We start from the raw sequence: 21,050 nt of genomic DNA, 5'->3' as shown, positions 1-21,050 counted from the left end.
GGAGTTTAAAATTGTGTATGGAGGGATAGCCAATGTCGTATTTTTAACCCTAGAACACCATTGCTGGGCGGTTTTCACCTGAGCAAATAAATGTATGTGATTTTCATTCTGCTGCGTTTATCTGAGTGCCATGGGTCTCTGGGGAGCTGCAGCATTGTCTTTGACATCTTTGATGGCATGGGTGTTTTCCTAATCCAAAACACACTTTTTCCTACAGGCACATGTTCGGGTGAATTTCACCCAGCAATAGTGAGAGATGGTGAAGTAAGTTATTGGTGGATCCTACCCAGGGAAAGTGTTATTTGTGTGCCAAGGACACTGAGCCTTCACCAGGAATGGGTGGACCAAAAAAAATTCCTAATTTTCCAGTAATTTTAGAGCATTTTAATATGGTCCCCTCGTGATGCCTTTCTTTCACTTTGTTAGACATGACACAGTTTAAAATTAAAGAACACTAAAATTTGTCCTGTATTGTCATGTTTTGATAGATTTTGTTGACAAGTACTTTATTGAGTGTATTATCTCGGCTAAAAATCACCCAGTGTTAGTGATGGTGTATAAATAACATTGGTGATAGTGGGCCTTATTTAAGCATCCACAGTGCAAATGTAACATTATTAATCTGTATCAGATGGTGTTTTCACATGTTATGTAATGTTAGCCGCCAGTAACTTCAAGTGTCTTACAGCATCCATCCATACATGCATAAATGAATTTGCTGGATCATTATTTAGCCAGATGACTGACTGACTATACATATACAGTATATATACTGTATATATAAAGTATACAAGATAATATATTACATTATATATAGATATGATAGGCGATATGAGTTAGAAGAATCCTGCTACACCTACAAGGAGGTTCAGAGGTTATAATCTATTCACATTGCAAAGGTCACTGTTAGATGGTTTGGGAGGGGGTTGATTCATATTGTTCAACCAATGGCCGATCTTTGGAGGAAATAAAAGATTATTTGGATGGTATGTACTCCAACGTTGTAGCCGGAGTTCATTCCTCTAAGTGGATAAAATGGTTGATTCTTTTAAAAGAATCCAATACCAGACCTTAATGTATTTATTAATATATTATGTGTTTGAGAAGACGGACACATAATATATAATATTCATGTTTGTAGACATGTAGCAGCTAAAGAGACACATGTCCGTCAGGAGTTGGTGGAAACCAAAAACAAAGCAAAAAGAGAGAACATGAAAATGTTGCTCCGTAACTGCTGGATGGGAATAAGCAACTGTTTGCTAACAAGTTCAAATGTATTGATGTGTTTCTTAACTATGTTGTGTTTAATTGTAGAAGACAAAACACATCAGAAAATCAATTTGGTCTTGCCACACAATGCACAAAAACAACATTGCAAAAAAAACAATTTTTCCTCGTCATCATTATAATTCTTCCTATATATTCCCTTGATCCCTAATATATGTAGAAATGCATAATATCCTAAAGATACCTGCTGTGGGTAGCTGAATATTTACATCTCAGTGGGGATGAATTTTCATCTATCCATCTATTTCTCTTAGACACACAAAGCTCCTTCTCAGTATCTCTCCAGTTAAATCCTAACCTCCAAAATAAGCAGTTCAGCAAAAAATATGAGGAGTTCTTAAGGGGATGTAGCTCTACGGTAAGCTCAAGTTGTGTGTGAACAGGACACACAATACTGGAAGGACATTGTGTAAATGTAAGAAGATAAAGAAAAGTTGTACACCATCCATCACTGACATTCCTTAGTCCATACAGAAATTACTGGGATCTAGAAATGAAGCAACACCCTGCAATCAGACACCTGGATTGTGCTATAATCGCATCCATCCAATATGTGCCAATGAAATAAACCGCGGCCAATTTTTTCTTCCAAGTATAATATATCAGAATCTAATCAATGAGAATAAGTTCATTCAAAATGACATAAAACTGAACATAAAGTTAGTGATGAACAAGCCAAAAGGGGGAGGAAAGAAGAAGCAGTTTGAATCCTGAGCAGAGAAAAAGAAAATCATTTGGTTGTTCAGCTGGAGTTTTAAACTTGGGCAGACAGCTGTGGCAGTTATAAATATCTGTATCACGAGCTGGGATCTGTATCTGTGACGAGAGCTGAACTGCCATCGGCAGGGCTGGGAATCTAAAAATAGCAAGCTGGCTGGCTGGCAGGCAGGCAGGCAGGCAGGCGACTCTGCCTCTGTCTCCACTGGATTTGATTAGCCCTGAAGAAACTCTGCCCACCCCAACAACCCCCCAACTACACCCCCACCACCCCTGACACTCTGAGTGTGTGTGTGTGTGTGTGTGTGTGTGTGTGTGGGGGGGGCTTGTCTTATCTGCAGGCCATGTTCTTTCTCTCTGCACACTGCCAGACGCACTCTTTGTGAAGAAAATGCTTACATTGGCTCTTCTGAAGCGTGATCTGATGTTCTCCACAGCATATATACAGTGACTTGTGTTCATGATTGCATCTAACATCAAATAAAACCTTCTCCAAATTATGACACAGCAACTTTGTGTTGTGTTATCTGACACAAAAGGTAACGAAAAATAAACAAATCTCCTATGTGGACTAAATATCAAAGCAGAATCTAACCATATAATTATTTTCAAAAAGCCTTATAATTTATTGGTTATATGAAGCTGCACTGATCAATATCTTAACAATGGATCAAATTACTGTTGGATCATAAAGTTGTCACTTATAGTGACACACTCACAATGTTTTATCATCAAACAGTTAATCTCAGCTCTTTGTATTATTTTAGCATCTTGTAGGAAATTGTTGTAAACCTTGCTCTTACCAAACCTATTTCCAGCTGTTTGCAGTTTGTCTGATACTGTAACCCATGGTACACTTAGACTTAGACTTCTCTTTATTGATCACTTTGGGATGACTCCCGCAAGGAAATTGAATTTGCAGCAGCTTACAAAAACATGAGGGAGGTATACAAAAAATACATTATAGGATAACCAAAAAAACTCTTAGCTATTGGTTATCATATACTGTATTTTTTTTATACCTCCCTACCACTACCAGCCCAGCACTAACAACACAGACAATTTAGTGACTAGCTTACAAATAAAGGGCAACTTTTATCAGCTAAAGATATAGCCTTCAGGAGGTGGAGACCAAAACAGAGCTTAAAGGAACTGTGAATACTGGAACTTCATTAATCAGGTTGGCTGCATGTGTAAACAGGCAAGTGTCTGCTAATAAGTTCACCATAATATCATAGAAGGCACCAACATGTCATGAATTGTACTTTGAGTTTGTTTCAAAGCCCCCAAAAAATGAAAGTAGCTTTGTCAATTTGTCAAAAAAACTAAAAAAATGTTTTCGCTCATCAATACTGTATTATGAAATGGCCAACGTATGTAGCGCTGCAACTAGCGATTATGTTATTATTGATTTTTTTTTAATTCTTTTTCATCGATTAATTAAGTTATTATCGTCTATTAAAGTGCCAACAGATTTATTTTCTATTTTGACTTATCATTATGAAATAAATGTCGATTGTTCAATGTAATGTTAATAGAATGATGACCACACCCGCGTTTATTTTGGTTCCCTATAAGCCTCGCTTTTACTGTCTGCCACCAGATACGAACTCCTGGCTAAAAGACATTTTACTGTTCAAACTGTTCAAATGTCATACCATAGTGAAAAAGCCCATGGTGGCGTTTTCAACTTTAATTGTTCTGTCCGCCTGTCCAAAGATATTCAATAAACAATTAACAGAAAAAAGGAGAGAATCTTCTTCAATTTTCCAGGGGGTCACTGTGACCAACTGAAGGACCTCTTTGTGCGGTCAAACCCACTTTGAGAGTCAATGTTTTAAAAGTAATTAGTTACAGTTCATAGTTACTTCTCCCAAGAAGTAAGTAACTGAATCAATCACTGAGTTAAAAATTATAAAAGTAACTAGTTACTATGGAAAGTAACTATTGCGTTACTTTCAAGTACATTTTTAAAATCTCAAATGTGTCAAAGAATCTAGAACCCCTGCTACAGGAATGCACCAACAACAAAAGAGGAAGAGACACTTTTGTCGTTGTGAATGCAACCATGCGTGCTTTCGATTTTGTGTCAACAACACCCGCCCAACTCTAACTCTGATTGGCTTACCATACAATTTTAGTCCACCTCAGCCAATCATCATCATTTATGCAGTTGTCTCGCCCCCCCTTTTCAAGGAAGAACAGTCTTTGCCGCTCTGCTTAGAGATCTAGTTGGTCTGATGAAAACAGCTTCAATGAGCTAATAATTATAGCAACGTGCCGTATTTATGGCAGTAACAGTTTCAGTGTTATAACAATGGGAAGAGTAATCAATTAGATTACTTGTTACTGAAAAAAGTAGCGCTGTTATTTTTTAACACCGTTATTCCCATCACTGACTGACTGACTAATATATTACTGCAGTATCTCAGAAATGACCATCTGAAATGGGACTATTTCATTTCCTATTAGACTGGGTTCAGAGGTTTACATCTTATAGAATTTGGGCACTCTAAAACTGCTGATGCTGGCAGGAGGATGCCCACTAACAGTCCCCTCTCTCTCACACTGCTCTACAGCCTCAGAGGAAAACATACATATACATTGTAATAACAATCTCGATATTGCAATAACACGGCATTATGAAGAGGGAAGTAAAATGACACTTGATGAAGCGTTGCAGCACCCTGGATATTTGGTGCTTCGAAGATAATCACTGGGTGTGTCTGCCTATTCCAGTATCATAGCTTGACTTGAAATGCCTTCAATGACATCTGTCCAGTGAAAATAGGTTCACAGGAAGGCTAAGTGAGATAGCAGGACTGCACACCTGCCAGCATTATAGTGGCTCATGGGCAATCACAAAGGAGGGATCACTGTATTCCCTTCTTTTCTCTTACTCCCAGCCTATCACTCATGTCACCCCTCACATAAATCCCCAGCAGATCCTCCGCATCTGTTGCTGTTTTAGTCACATATACCTCAGTAAGGACGATCGCAGAAGAACTTTGTGCACGGACACAATCGAACAGAGCCTGAAGAGGTGATTTTCTCCCACAGGACACGACAGAACAGCCAGGTGGAACGAGACATAAAGCCGCAGTGATGAGGTGAGAGGAGTAATTGACAGTGTCAAAGAAACCAAGTTGTTGAAGTGCCCTCACTCTCCTAGGGGATGAGTCATTGAAAATGTGTAAATAATTGGAAAAACCAGCACGTCTGAGCAGCGGGACCTCCTTCACCTGCGACGGATCTATCCCACCCTGAGAGCATACACATTTTTTAGCCCACAGACATTCCGGAGTTAGTGGGAGGACTGAAAAAGGGGTGCTAAGATTGAGCGATGAAAGGTCAGCGAGATAAATGTGTTGGATCCTCCTGTGCTGATTACAGATCAGTCATGATTGATTGCACTCAGTCTAAAAGTATATATGCCAAGGAATACCAGTGCCAAAATACTGCATAGATAATCACAGTTAACATATAAAAAACATGAGGAAAAAACAATATAATAAAACTTATGACCACCTAAACCAAATTGAGTTAAAATTCACACCTGATTGGCCCAGGTGAGACTTTGATGTGCAGGCAACACCCTCCTTTACTGCCAGCCAGTTTGGCTAAAAGATTTTCCATTTACTGTGCACCTGTCCATCCATTCTCCCGACTAAAATCAGTAGTATAAATTTTTTTGATACTATTATGAACACACACACCAACAAATTAGGATCCACATAAAACAAGTAGTAAACAAAACGCATTCTCACATCCAGTAACACAGCTCAAGAAGGTAGCAACAAGAGGGCTAGAAAAGTTAACAGTGTTGTCTTCAAGCGACATATCAGCACTTCCTGTAACAAATTGAATCGGAAAGATTGGCTTGTTAGAAAGCAGTCTGAGGATGAAGGCGCCTTTGCCATAAGTGTGGGTCTGCCAACACAGAAGGAGAAGACACTGAGAGATAAGATAACAAAGAAATATGGAAGAAAAGCATCGCTGGCACCAACTAATCAACCTTCCAGGAACAACCACCCAAGAGACAAGAATGATAACGGACGATTGTGTAAAACCATAGACTGCGTTCAGTGACAAAAGAGATTATATCTAGTGCCAGAGTTTTTAGAATTCATGCTTTTTAAACTGTTGCTGATCAGCAGATGGATTCATTAGTAGTTAAGCTTGTGAAATCATGCTAAAATCACAGATCTAAGCTCGTGAAACTTTGTGGCTGGTGCATTTTGCTTTAAGACCACAAACAAAATACAGCAAAGTTCGCTTGGAAGTGGATCGAGACTCTACTTCTCAGGCAGTCTTAGGGTGTTTTCACACCTATAGTTTGTTTGCTCTCGTCAGAATCAGTCGATGTGTAGCCACACAAAAAAAGCGCTGGGCAAAGCACTCTTCCTCTTGGCGGACGCATACGTTTTCTTCTCATCCGGAGCAATTGAAAAAAGATGCTGTCGATGCTTTGTTGTTTAGTCTGCACCAGAGTTTGATTGACAGTTTTCACACCTGGCTAAATGAAACCGAATTAAATGGGCGAATGCACCAGTTTATTCGAACCACAACAAACAGCTTAGGTGTGGAAGCACCACTACTCACTATATTGCTACATAAAGGGCAAACTGCCTCCTGAATTGGCACTGAATGTATATTCTGAGGGGTGCAGAATCATCCAATACAGATTTAATTCCTAGGGATAACACCTACTGTAATCTAAAACTCTTTCTTGCCCCTATCAACACCTGTACCAATAATGAAAACCTGAGTAAATAACATGCCACATTAAAGTTGGTTTGTCAAACGTATTGCATTGCATAACGTTGCTTGGATTTATCTTCTAGAATGTTGTACATGTCCATCCCTTCTACGTCGATAGGAATCAAGTGTTTGCTGTGGATTTGAGTCAAACTGCTGAAAACAATATCGCTCATAACGATGATAAGTCATGCAGCTTGAAACCCAGGATATATTTACTATAGTATACAGGCTTTTGTTTAAGCACAGTGAAATGAATCACTCTGGTGTCTGCTGTATGTCCTACAGCACGTCTACAAAATGAAAGGAGGAGCTCATGTCCTCACAACATGCTTTGAAGCAGAAAGTCCTTTTGTAATTGGCTTCACTTTAACCATGGTTCCAACACCATATATATTGCTATGAAAGTCAGGGCTGCCAGTCAAACCCTGCCTCTAATAAGCGCTGCCCCTGATTAAAATGCTCTGCTTGCAACTATGACTTTTTCCCCCTTGTTGCAAAGGTATTGGATATCCAACAGGTTATGCAATAAGCCCAAAGGGGAAAGAATTGTGATTTACCAGCAGTGTTGCTGTGCTGCATGAGGAGGATTTATATTCACTACAAGGATGTAAGCTAATACTTTATTCCATATACATTACACACCTACACAATTAGTAGAACTCTACCTTGAACTAAAGCCTGACACCTTGAAACACCTTGACAGTATATGGGGAGTGGAGTGATGAGCTCAATAAGGGCTGTTTCAAAAGTGCAGCCAAAATGCCAAGAGAACTTTTCACATTCTTTTCAATAGCTTTCTCATTTATTTTCATCCAGGCCTCCTTTCCCATTATCTACACAACTTCCACTTTTTTCAATATTTAACTATTAGCTACTGTGGCCTAATTAAAGCTAATTATAGCTTTTCTTCCTTTTGACACTCCACGGTTGTAGTTTTAAAAATGTGGTTAACGTTAACATGAATTTAAACAAAAGGCAACACAACTTCTTGATTAGGTTTAAGAAATGACTGTGGTTTGGGTTAAATTAGGTACGTCTTTTCTGGCATCAAGTTTCACTTTCACGCAGGACGGGACACTGGGGTGTCCTGGGGGAAAGTCTGGTGTGTGTATGACCCAGTCTGTCTCATAGTGACACTAAAGGGTGCCAAGTATGTTTTACATCAACGTTTCTGTTGCAGAAATTCTATTTCTAATTCTAAATTCTAAAGTAGTCACAGTGGGAAAAAATAAATTCTATATAATGGCATTACAGCCCTCTGAATCGTAATCGAATCGAATCATGAGGTGTCTAGAGATTCCCACCCCTACATTCAATGCCAACATTTTCTTCTGGCAACTTGACTATTTGAATTAAAGTTATTCCAGACTTCCATTATACACATAGCCAGAGGTTTTGAAAGAAAACTCAGGCAAATAGGCTGACTTGTGTTTTCCCACTGACTCAGTTTAGATTTACTTTTAGAATCAAGCAAGAGCCATTTCAAACAGTCACTTTTGATGCAAATGGTCGACCACTGTATGTATGGTATAACCAATATTAATTGGAGACATGATTTCTTGGAACATAATGTCACTGTTACGGCTGTGAGGGTTGATTGTTTTTGGGTTGTTTTTCTTTGTGCTCGCCAGCTGTAGGTCCCGCCTTTCCCCTCCTGACATCGGTTCCAGCCAATCAGCGGGGCCTTAAAAGGAGGAGGGGATCTGCTGTCGCTCTCTCTGACTCTTTCTCACCCTCGTCATTCTGAGAAGTGGCTTCGGTGGTGGACGCCGTGTGTTTTTTTGTACAGCTGTGTGAAGCTGGGTGTGTTTTTTGTACAGCTGTGTGAAGCGGTGTGTTTTTGTTTGTCATTTTGTCACAGTCTCTATTTTTTGTGTATGATTAGTCAAATAAATGTTTGCTCTTTCTGTAAAACTTGTCTGAGACTTGACAATGAGTCAGCCTTCTCTGGCTATGATCAATGCACATACTCCTGTATTCTCTCAACCATAAGTCATCATCTCACAGAAAGTCAGAAAAGTTGACTTTGTTTTCTGAACATTAGACATTAATGTTGTTTTCCCTCCTGATGATTCACAGGGGAGAGAAAGAAGTTCTTCTGATTTTTATAGTTAAGAGAATGCAACCACCTCACTTGCAGGTCGTGTGCTACAGATGGCCCTCAGCAGGTAGACACTCTCTACCTGCCCATTTCTAGTCCTCAACAAATCCTTATCCTTTGCTAATCAGCTCTATCATCTACTGTATTCATCGCCTGTCTTCATCTTGCCTATTTTCCTTCCCTGTCACACTATCTATTTTTCCCTTTGCATTTTCATACAAAAACCCAGCAAACAAATGTTGGAGCTCCGGGTCCTTATTCAAAGAGTGTCCGGGTCCTTATTCAAAGAGTGTCCGGGTCCTTATTCAAAGAGTGTCCGGGTCCTTATTCAAAGAGTGTCCGGGTCCTTATTCAAAGAGTGTCTCTGCAGCCAAGGTGAGACACCCGCCAGATCAACTCAAAAAATACTGCTATAATTTTTACATCAGCATTGGTAAAGACATGTACACACTAGACACTGTACTTAGAGAGAGTGAAATAGTGAGAATGAGGGGGTTAAACATCCTAACCTGAGATTTTCATTATCTGCAGAAAAAGGAACAGTGGGCAGTGTTGGGCTACACATAGCAATATAACTAGTTTAACTGCTACCATTGCTCAGTGGAATGGAGGTAGTGTCGCTGTTACTGAAACAAATATCTTTACAGTAGCTTAGCTCTTTTACTGATCAAGTAGCATACAGGCTACATCTACCATTGTTGAAGCCGCTTTCTGCTGCGGTCTGAAATAAAACTGCTAAGGATAAGTAAGAGGCATCACCACTATACATGGACAGACATGTATGTGTAGCCGACAGAAGCACTTCCATATGGCTGTACGGTTACATCACGTACCAATACTTGGGCTGATGTCTCTTCTGCAGAGGAAGATACATGAGTTTACTTCATAGAAAAGATGGCAGAGGGAGAGGACAGAGAGGAATTGATCATAGAGTCGCCGTGGTCATGGACCAAGTGTCACGGTCGTGGATCTTGAGAAATATATAGCAATGACTTTAAATGAAACAGCAAAGAAAAATGATTTGTTCAGGAGCCAGTTGTACAACCCCAAGAAAGAAGCTGCTGTCAACTTTCAAGACTTCTAACAGAAATTTAAGAACACATGTCTGTGATTCTCAGAAAAGAACTTAAGCCCCTTTCACACATGCACTGCCATATATATAAGTGTTGATTAGTCGACTAATCACTCTAAATGAGGACCACTCGCCTAGTGAATTCTACAAGCCAGGAAACCCAAAAGAAAACAACTGCTTTTATCTTGATTAATGACAAACCAAAACAATGGGGCTAGCTTTCATGCCCTTTGAAAAGGTTTTGTTCATTTACCTTAATATGGCTGTACTCTGCCTTGCCGGACTCACTGCTGACAGTCTTGTTCTCAGGCCTGGGTTTGAGGACTTGGCGCAGCGGACTTGAGATTGGCAGGCCTGTCACACTGATCCCATCTGAAAAGACATCAAGGCCCACCAAATAAAAAATGTATGTTACATTTTGACAACATATAGGACCCACTTTCAACATAGATTAATGTTTCCACCCGTGAAGTGGAATGGATTTTTTTAGGTGTACCTTTTTTTAGGTGTCTATAATACATTTAGCTGCTGCGCCTGTCCAAAGCAGTACATTGCTTAGCTTCTGTATCAGTTCTCCTTTCTGCTTTTCCAAACTGGTGGAGTACTAATCGTCATCTACTGTAGGTAATACACTGACCTCATACAACCACACTTCAGAATAGCCAAACTACCCCTTTGGGGAAACTTTACCCTCAAAATAATCATTTGTATATTTATTTCTCATCCCATTACGGTGGTGATGTTGTCTTTTCAGATTGCAATTTCAAACTTGGCACCCACTTAGCGTGACTGCCCTTAAAGACTAGTTTTTAATATTTTAACATTTCAGATTATAGGGTCCATGGTCTCCTATAAGCATGTGAAGAATAAATGAATGAATTTATATTGTGACCTTGAGAGAAGCAGTGTGGACACAGTAGCAGCTGCACTATCAGCAGCTGCATAAGGCACCACCACAGGGGCTGCTGCTTTCAACCCACTCAGACAATACTCAAAAATGACGCACCGAGCCCACACTCTGACGTCAGAGGAATCATATCACCATCTGACGTCAGTGGAATGCAAAGCCCTGCAATTACCCCTAAGAGAGGGGAAATTACCAGCCTTTGCAGCAACTCAGGCAATTGGGTTCAGACAGATAGACATATCACATCAGACTACCAGACTATAACTACCACATGCAAGATTGGTAGAACAGAACCAACTGGAGGAGTATTTCTGTTCAAAAGAGCAGAGCAACATAGTAGTGTGTTTGGAATAAATATGTTGTTTTATTGATGGAATAAATGCTGTGGAAATGTGGATTATGCTAAATTTACCATGACAACAGGCAAACATGGAGGAAGAGTTAAGTTTGTAAAAAGGCAGGAACAGTAAATTAATACGGCAAACAGGACCAGATGAGAGATTTAAGGAATTTTCAGAGGGGGGATTGTAAATAAAGGTGTTTCTCCAGTATTACATTGCATCTATTTCTTTTGAACAAAGTCTAAAAAGGTTAAGTTAGTAGAGCAAATGTAGATGTTCTTCTTGCACCTTCCTTCAATAAATAACACTCTTAAATCCTCTTGAATACACAGATGTTTCTACCTACCTCTGCATGTGTTGTGCTGTCTCCAATAATAATCTCAAATAAATTCTTGGTTCTCTGTTCAATGGAGGTAATGAAGGAGCTGTAATCTGACTCGTCAGATGATTTGTTTCACAGAAATATCTGAAAAGGTGCCATTAGAAACGGATTGGGAAATGGCAAGACCTTTCAAAACATACCTGGCAGGTGATTGGAAGAATCATGTATCTATCAAACTCTTACCAAAGTCGACCAGGTGAAGGGGAAAACATCAAGCATAGCCTTGTATATATTGAAATGTGCATATTGTTTACATGTGTGTGCATTAATTAGTTAAGGAAATAATCAGCACAGTTTTAAACCAGCCTTGGTAGACAAGTCTCACAGTATGATTTAGAGCAGGAGTCCGAAGCACCTTTTCACATGAAGTGCCAGTTTTACAGTTTTTTGTCAATCAGTGTGCCATATCAACGTCTACTGAGGCTGCTCCGGCAGCGTCACTTCCCCCCACCTCCACATTCTGTGTATTGGGCAACAAGTACTAGCCAATTAGAGAAGTCCAGAGAAGTCCGGTCAAGACAGATGGCCGTCCTCCACAGAACTGGGTCTGTTCGACGTTCCTGCCTGTTATATGGAAGGTTTTCGTTGCCATCGTACTCTACGGGGGAATTGTTGGGTCTATGCCTACTCTGTAAAGTGTAACTTTTGTCATGATTTGGCACTATAAATAAAATTGAATTGAATTGAATTGAATCAGAGGCAGAGTAGGGCGGGTCTTCACGAATGTGGATGGAGAAAAGTAAGTGATGTCTAAACGAAAGCTTCATGAAGCTATATGCAGCGTTTTCCTTTTTTTTTGAGCCCACTAGAAGGCACTCACTGTTCAACTAATACTGTATTTTTTTTTTTTTTATACCTCCTTATTTTCTACACAAGTAGAAGTGTTTTCTACAAGTGTTTTGTAAGCTACTGGACATCCAATTTCCTTGCAGGGGTCATCCCAAAGGGATCAATAAAGAGAAGTCGAAGTCAACAAACAGTTGAAAGCACAATCAATACCAGCCCATGAGACTTTTTCTTTTAAACCAAGAGCACCATCAAGTGGCTTCATAAAATAAAGAAAAGGCTTCATGGAGCTTCATTTCAGTTGGAAAAAGTCAGTCAATCTACCTTAAATAACTGGCTGTGCACCTGCCAATGGCTGGGAAAGAGCTCATTTGGCATTTGGATGAAAAAGCACTACATTTTCCAAAACATTTCTTGAACACTAGTTGCTATAGTGTGCCACTGGTTGTGCTACTGCCTGCCAATGGTTGCTGACCCCTGATCTAGAGCTTACATGTTTATGATTTATGATTAGATCACACAGCATATAGTGCAGGCGTCCCAATTATGTGAAACTTAGCGATTGCTGTCACTGTTTTGGTGTGAACAATCTCTTCTCGTTATCACCTCATTTTCTTTATCCTGCTGCTTAACAGATTAGATATGCATCTACACAGTGAGTCGGAGTGGCAAAAAGGGAAGGAACCAAAAATACAGACAACGCTTTTAGACTTTATGAACTGCATCCTTCATTATGGTACGCCGGCTGTTTTTAGGAGATGCGCATGACTCTCTTTGTCCTGTGGCACAGAGACTGTGTGAGTAATGGGTGCCGTGATTAACGATGGCATTGCTCACAATCATCCCCTCCTTTATACCCTCCTCCCAATCAGTATCTGTCTAGTTCTCTGTCTAACCATCAGAATAGAGTGAACTCAGCGTTTTCTCTCAGTGGCTACCTCGCTGCCTGAGTGTAGGTAGAGCAGCAAAGACTTTGGAAATAATTAGAACATTATTAGCACAGGTCTGAGGTTTTCATATGACACTGTGGATCTTTGCAGTGTCACATTTACAAGCTTTTTCCTGGAAGATAGATATATCTAGTAAAAGTGGAAAATGTCCTGTTCAAGAGAGATAATCATGATAATGGAAAAAAACATATAAAGCACTAAACACTACTTGACATGAGCTTTATTTAACATGAGTCTCAACACTAAAGATGGACGATTAGATGTTTCATAACTGTGGGTAAAACCACTTTCATGTGTGTGTTACATGAAATACACCATAAATCCGACAACGACAAAACAAGATATTACAGCACAAACATGCAGCATCCCATTCAAAACCACACTGTAAGAGCACCATTACGCTTCTATCAATCTTGTAGAGAGAGAGTGAGAGGAATGGGTCTACGCGATGAGCAGAAATCTGTCAGGTAATATACAATGGTCTGAAACAAATGATTACTGATATTACAGAAAGCCATTCCAGTCCGTCTGGACGCTCCATTAAAGTCATCTACAAACAGCTGCCTTGTCTTAACAGCAGCAACGAATGTCTGGCATGCAGAGATACACATGGCGATGATACAACAGCTATCAATAATCTACTACAGGACGTTTCATTTTACTGCCAACGAGGGATGGGAATCGAGAACCAGTTCCAGTTGAGAACCGCTTTCCAATTGTCAGATCAGAATCGTATGCCTCTGAGCTTATCAATTCCTTTTATCAATGTCAACATTTTTTCGGACAGCTGTGCATTGTAAAAAATGACAATAGATGTTTTGATACCAATATTCCCATCCTGATACCAATTCAACATAAATAAACTACTCTGAAGGCTAAATTATGTGGTATCGGATCAGGGAATAGACTTGCTTAATCACCAAATACCGACTAGGCAATATCTGAGGCATTTTATCAGAAAAACTCTAATGTCAAACTCATGCACCTACGCAGCTGGAAAATTTTAACAAGAAAGAGCCATGGCGGATAGGAAGAAACTATCCAAAGTATGCCTTCATTACACAAAGGAAGACAGCAACGAAGGAGATCTTGCTGAAAACACCAGCAACATGCTGAAACATCTTCATATGCAAAATGCACTAGTGTGGCACTGCTTCCTAACTGAGCAGCGCGTCAGTTAAACAAATTTTTTCATTTCATGTTGTGTTTTACACAGAAATTTGAACGGACCTATAAGCAGAATCGATAATGGCATTGTTATCAAAATATTGTGAATTCCCATGCCTACTACCAATCGTATCATTACCATAAACTTCAATAACACACAGGCCTCAGATGTTCCACACAATGTCTGAGAGCAGCTTGTGATAAGCAGTCATTGTTGTGCTGTTTGTGAGCTGTCCTGCTGAGAGATCAGCTGTCACAGGGAGTCTGCTACTGTGGACGTCTTAGTTTTCTGTAGGTTACACTCTTATCTTTGTCTGTTCAGCCATGGTGGCTATCACTGCTCATGATAACCACTCAGTTCTCCTTATACTTATTTCCAACAAACTGGAAAAGTATTGTGGAAGAACACCACTTCTTTTACACCTCCTTACTATGGCAAATATTAAACTTGAATGTCTAGTGACTTTAACAAAACAATATTATTTGTGATGCCTTACATGAAATATAAACATGAACAAAAAAAGTCTAGATGCAATTAAGTACACTTTTGTTAACAAATATATGCATCTCTGTGAGTTAAATGTAAATCAGGGTCATCCTTTTCCTGAAAGATAAATTGTGTCGTCTCCCGTGCTGCGTTGGTTGTTGTGACACACTTTACTGACGTTGTCACATTGACAGCTAACAACAATTATCGCCATTTTGTTTTGTACTAGTCAAATTACCACGGAAAATGGTTTAAAGCCCTTTCTATAAAATTTAACGACTGTGGTCCTACTCCAAGCCAGAGGGTGATAGTAATGCACCTGGGGAATATCTAATGCACTTTAGTAGTTTAGTTAAAAAAATAACAGTGTAGCTAGCCAGCTAACAACCATCCATAACACAAACCCATGGGTGACTCTCTTGGATGGACTATGCGCTTCTTCACCCCCACGTCCACAGATATCACTCCGGTTGAACTGATCAGGGATCAGATGAGTGCTACAACCCATAAGTGGTTTAATCAATCAAATTTTGATCTGTATCGAATGCTTTTGGACTCATTTAAACGTAGCTTTTTTTAGACATTCACTGCGTACTATGGACACATTTTGGTTGTACTGAGGTTAAATACCTAGCCCTATTTACTGCAAGGATTTTGTTTTCTTTCTTTGAGGAAATACTAAGCCAACTCCAGACGTTTAGAACAGCAAATATAAAAGAATTCATGAAATTGCTTCAGGTGAAAGTACAACAAAGAGAAGCAAAATAGAAATCTAACACGAACATGTCACCGGTTATTACTTTAAAAAGTATTCTTGGGGGTGTTGCACGTTAAGTAATTTAAAACAAACTACACAAGTAGGACAATGGTGCATAGTCTCTCTGGTGTCGACTGAGGACAAACAATGAGAAAACTCTAAGACAGCACATCCCAGTCCTTACTAATTTCAACAGACTGCGTTTCCCTCTCCCTCTGAGTCCTTTAATTCATGTTGTCAGTCTGCATAATGGGTTTTCTGTCTCTTGCTTGGTTGTGGATGCAGACGTTTACTGTGGTACAAGGTGTTGTCTTCAAAGACAACATTAATGTAGGCGGTAGCTTTCATTAGGTACAACGCTCACACCATTTAATACGATAAAGCTCGTTAAGTCAAGGCCCATTAGTCCTGAGTGATGACATCACTTCCATTTGATTCTGAGTTATGGTGTCTTGGTCTCGAGCTGGACTCAAAATAAGGGACAAACTCATCTGAGGATAAATCAGTGAGGCTCGGCCTGTTTTCAATATTCCCTCTTCACTGTTTTCTGTGGCCTTGTCTGCTTTGACCCTTCTGCCTGCGCTGAAACATAAAGGACATGCAGTACTGTCAGACAGCATCACAGTTGAGAATGATGGTGCATATAAATAGAAGCTGATCAATAAATAGCACATACTTAGTGGAAAAAGTCCACTAATGATATGGCATTCTGACAGGTCGGAATCAAGGTGCAAACTAATTTGCACCTTCAGTGCAGCATGACAAACAGTCACTTTTAAACCTTGGTCATATGAGGGCTGTGAGACAGTTATATTTATTATACAGAGGAGTTGATGTGAACACAATGTACCAAGCAGCACACATATCAGAGAGACTCCGACACACACCACACAAGCTGTGAGCTATCATTTATCCTCAGGCTGTGGAGCTGCAAAAAAGAGAAGGCGTGAGAGAGAGACCAGAGACAGAATAAGTGTGCGTATGTAGATCTTTTCACCTGGGCACAGCGCAAAACTTCATTCATATTCATCCACATATTCACAGTCATTGTCAGTTTTTTTCTTGATGCGGTGAGAGCAGCTGATGCAGAATTTTTTAGGACTATTTTCATCCAGTACTGATTACACTGACCTTCGTGGTGCTACCAAGGACAATGAATATTTATAAAGGCAAAACAGATTTCAATTAAATACATATGAAACAATGGGTCAAGCGTGTAAAGGTACTCAGTGTAGCCCTTTCTAATTTCAATCTTTTCAATCTTTTCAATGTATTTGTTGTTTGTGGGTTCAATTGGAGCTCCACAGATGAATTTGTTCTGAAGTCCACCCTTGGACTTTAGACCAGAGGTCACTGCCACTGATGACCCATGACATCATGGTATCAACAAAGCCCCCGGAACCTCCGTTTCTTTGTTCTCTTATCTGCTACCCTCTTATCTGTTCTCAATGCTAACCTGGTGGCTCTCTGACCAATACCATGTAGGCTAGTCTGCTTAGCATACACACTAAACGTCTTATGGCAGAGGCGCAAGAGCATGCCTAGATTCCCTGTTGTCAGTAAACAAGTTTAGCGCCAGCAGCTACAACACAAAGTCTGCCAGCTTACTTTACCAGCAACAGGAGCAACCAAGCAAGATAGCGCTGAGCTGCGAGCTCCGCAAGGAGAATGAGGGAGCGGCTAGTTTTCTTCAACCTCCACCTTTGAACACAGCAGAAAATTAGATCTTTCAACATTGGAACCACAACTGTTGACAACCTGGCTCAACCAACAGAATCACAGGCTAACAAAGCAGGACGCCAAAGACCCCTCTCCCTTAACAAACCGGTAACTGGGTGGTACACGGCTAGCACAGGACTGCTTAACTTTTTGTCGGTATTGAATATGGTTTAACATTATTCACTGGACTGTATAGATATAGTTGACGTTAGCTTCACACTAACACAGCGTCTTGCATGCAAACTTACCATCCTATTTTCAAATTCGCTGCCATAATCCTACATGGATGATGTAAATAATATTTTTTTTCTGTTCTGACGTAACGTGTGTTAATGCTTGTGCCCGCAAACATAATGAGGCTGATCATTGTTTTGGGCGAGTTCAAAATTTATGGTTTAGTACAAGACAAATTTTATAAGACAAATTTATTTATTTATTTTATATTTATTCATTTCACAAAGTATTTCGAAGCATTTACTGGAAGTGTCCACCTACCAACAAAACTACCATCTAAATTGTGCATTATCATGTTGTATCTTGTTTGTTTGATTCAAATTCAAATTATAGTTTTTCTAGATAGTTATGTTCTAAATTAAACTAATCCCCTGCTTGCTCTAGCTTCATATTTAGCGAATTGTCATCAAATCTGCTCAAAATCTTATCCAAATATTTGCAAAGATCACATCTTACAAAAAAATATTGTTATCTGTTTCTTTCCCAATATTTCCTTGAGATTAAGTCATTTTTCTAATGACTTCCACTCTTGCTGTACTGTATACTTAAAGCAAACATCCTACAGGTGTCTGTGGTACTGCTAATAATTGCAGGGTTGGCAGCTCCTCCTTTCGAAATCAGAAATGGCTGCTGATGGTCAGACCGATGGACTTACGTTGCAGTGCCATTGGCATGAGAGTGTGTTTTTGGAATGGCTGAATGAGAGGCAGATTGTAAAGCACTTCCAATAAAAGTGCTACATAAATACAGTCCATTTACCATCCATTTACTTTCCATTCCTTGGCGCTGTGAGGAAATCCATCAGCTGGGGTTCATGATGGCCTGCTACCAAATGCAAATTGTAGAAGAGACTACTAATTTGTTGACAATGGTTAAATTCATTAACTGTATCCAGAAGGCGGGGCCACATTAAAAGAATGCATCCACTAAGTATGACAACTGCCATACAAACATGCATTTTTCTTAGTCCTGTGTAGAAAATGGCAAAATTGAACAATGACATGAATCATTCATCATTTGTTCTTGTGCACTTAAGATCAGTGCCTTGCCTTGTATAAAGAATTGGTGTCATTTTAAAAATATCATAACAGAGCAGGTAGCAAGGTACATCATTCCACTAAGCTTCGTCAAAATATTACAAATGGCATTTAAAACATGGTTTGTGAACAGAATAACAGAGCTGGCACAATCAATATTTCCACTCCCAGTTCCACTGTATTTAAAGCACTCAGTACTCAGACACTACAGTAACTTATTGTACCACTAAAATGGAAAAAAACTAAATGAAAGTTTTGCTAGTTTAATTCAAATAATTTTCAATACAACAGCCTGTTTTGGATTAATGTCTTGCCCATTTCTATACTGATAAAAGAGCGACTGCTGTAATATAACTACATATATGAGAATCCCTGCAATGCACTCCTGTCAATTTTCTGTCTGACTGCAGGGGTCTCAAAATGTTTTATGTGAAATACCGAAGATTGCAAAATATTCTGTAAAGTAAAGTTTGACACTTGGGAAACAGCTAGCCTTTGCACTTTATGCAAGTTCATGAAAAATAGTCCCAGCATGTAATTTCCTACAAATCCTCCACTAATTGTTTTTACATATCTGATTATGTAAGAATTAAACGAACAAGGTGCAATGTGTTAATTACAGTAGTCAATTTGCTGGAAATCATATTTTTTTCTTGCCTGGGTAGCGGTTTCCCCCAGCTTACGGTCCAATGCTAAGCTCAGCTCTTTACCTCGGCTCAGCTCCACAGACGTGAGAGTTGAATGGGTCTTTAATCCACCTCTTGGCAAGATGGCTCATAAGTGTATTTCGGAAAATGTCAAAGTATTTCTTTAAATAGCTAATATTACTGACTTGTATGTATTACAAAATGACAGAACAGTGACAACTGTAGCTGTTTGTACCTTTTCTTAAAAATGTCTTACGGTGGGATACTTATTACATTGTTATTGCCTTGGACATGGTAATGATTCACTAATGGTAAAACGTGAGGGCATTTACATTTTGTATGACCACGGGTGCTGGCTTTGCAATACAAGTGAACAGCTGAAAGCTTAATTAGCAAAGATGGAAGAACTTGGTAATCTTCCAGAACACATACACAGACTGAAAACAGCAAAACAACTGTCTTTATGCAAATAAGTCCATCTGTGTATTAACACAACATTATTAATGTGATTTCATTAATGTATAAGAGAAGCAGATAGCATCAATATGTTTAGCAAAAGCGGCATCTCATAATGTTGCCTTAATAACTGCATTCAGAGCTGCTGTATATACGGAAACATTTCTTATCTCCTCAATTCAGGGCCCCAATTATTGCTCAGCTAATTAAAACATTAAAACAGTATCGCTTAAATGACCTCATGAGGAGAGTGGCAATGGGGCTGAGATAAACATGCAGGCATGGTATGTACTGCACACACAAATACACACACAAAATAAAGTCTCTGTAGTGCAGGAGCAGGTCCATATTGATCATTCATTAATATTTAGCAGCCTTACTCTGTGGTGAAGACGTTCAACAGACTGAAGGAGGAGGCAGGGGGGTTCGGAAGCAAGACGGGAGAGAAAGGAGTCTGAGAATGAACTATGAGATAGACTGGAGAAGGAGCACAATGAATGAGCTTCGAGGTAGAGGAGAAGGTCAGTCTATTTCTTTTTAACCAGGACTAAGAATTAGAAGAGAGGAAATACGACAATTGAAGTGAGGAAGCCAGAAGTTAGGAGAGAAATTGAGCTATAGAGACCTCAAGACCTCTCTCCTATTACTGCTGAATCCTAAAAAAGGCAGTTAGAATCCCTGAAACACAGAGTGCTCAATGTACAATGCCGCATTAACATTATTTTCTGCATACAACTTGTGCATAACTTTGGCTGGACTGTTCCAGCAGATGGAATGAAAATAGTACTACAATGCAAGTCTAGCAAAACTAAGGCAAAACATTTGCCTTCGTGAGTAAGATGCACTTAAATGCCGGTTCAATCGACTATACAACTAAATGAATGCAGTGTGATGCAACAGTTCTGTATAAATAATTCCTTCTTTTTGTTTTAGCTTTTAGGAAGGTTTTAAAATAAAAAGAAGGCAATAGTTTGTGATGTTGTTATATTTGATTGCATTATACAGAGAGGAGTTTCCAATATTTTATCATACATACAAAAAACTATATATAACATAACCACTTATCTGTGTAGCCCTACAGGGAAGCCTGTCAGCAAAGGGCTGCATGCATCTGTAATATACTCTTGGCATTCTGAACCAGCCGTTCCCAAACTCAAATGAGGAGTCTGTTGTGCACTTAGTGTAGTTAGCTTCTGTTGTTTGTTAGCTTGTTAGCTTGTAACTGTCAGTGACTGACAG

The 21,050-nt window shown here is 39.4% G+C and overlaps 1 protein-coding gene across 4 annotated transcripts in view; it reads right to left on the bottom strand.

The window, feature by feature from the left end:
• Positions 1-21,050, bottom strand: part of trappc9 (trafficking protein particle complex subunit 9) — a 245,413-nt gene that overhangs the window by 149,929 nt on the left and 74,434 nt on the right. For all 4 annotated transcript variants that reach the window (XM_083925898.1, XM_083925900.1, XM_083925899.1 and 1 more), the window contains one exon: positions 10,195-10,313. In XM_083925898.1, coding sequence (XP_083782024.1) covers positions 10,195-10,313 — 119 coding nt within the window. The remainder of the gene's footprint in view (positions 1-10,194; positions 10,314-21,050) is intronic.

The sequence above is a fragment of the Echiichthys vipera genome (genome assembly GCF_963691815.1).
Source record: "Echiichthys vipera genome assembly, chromosome: 13".
NCBI lineage: Eukaryota > Metazoa > Chordata > Actinopteri > Perciformes > Trachinidae > Echiichthys > Echiichthys vipera.
Note: the sequence above shows the minus strand (reverse complement) of the source record. Positions and strands in the feature narration are given on the sequence as shown.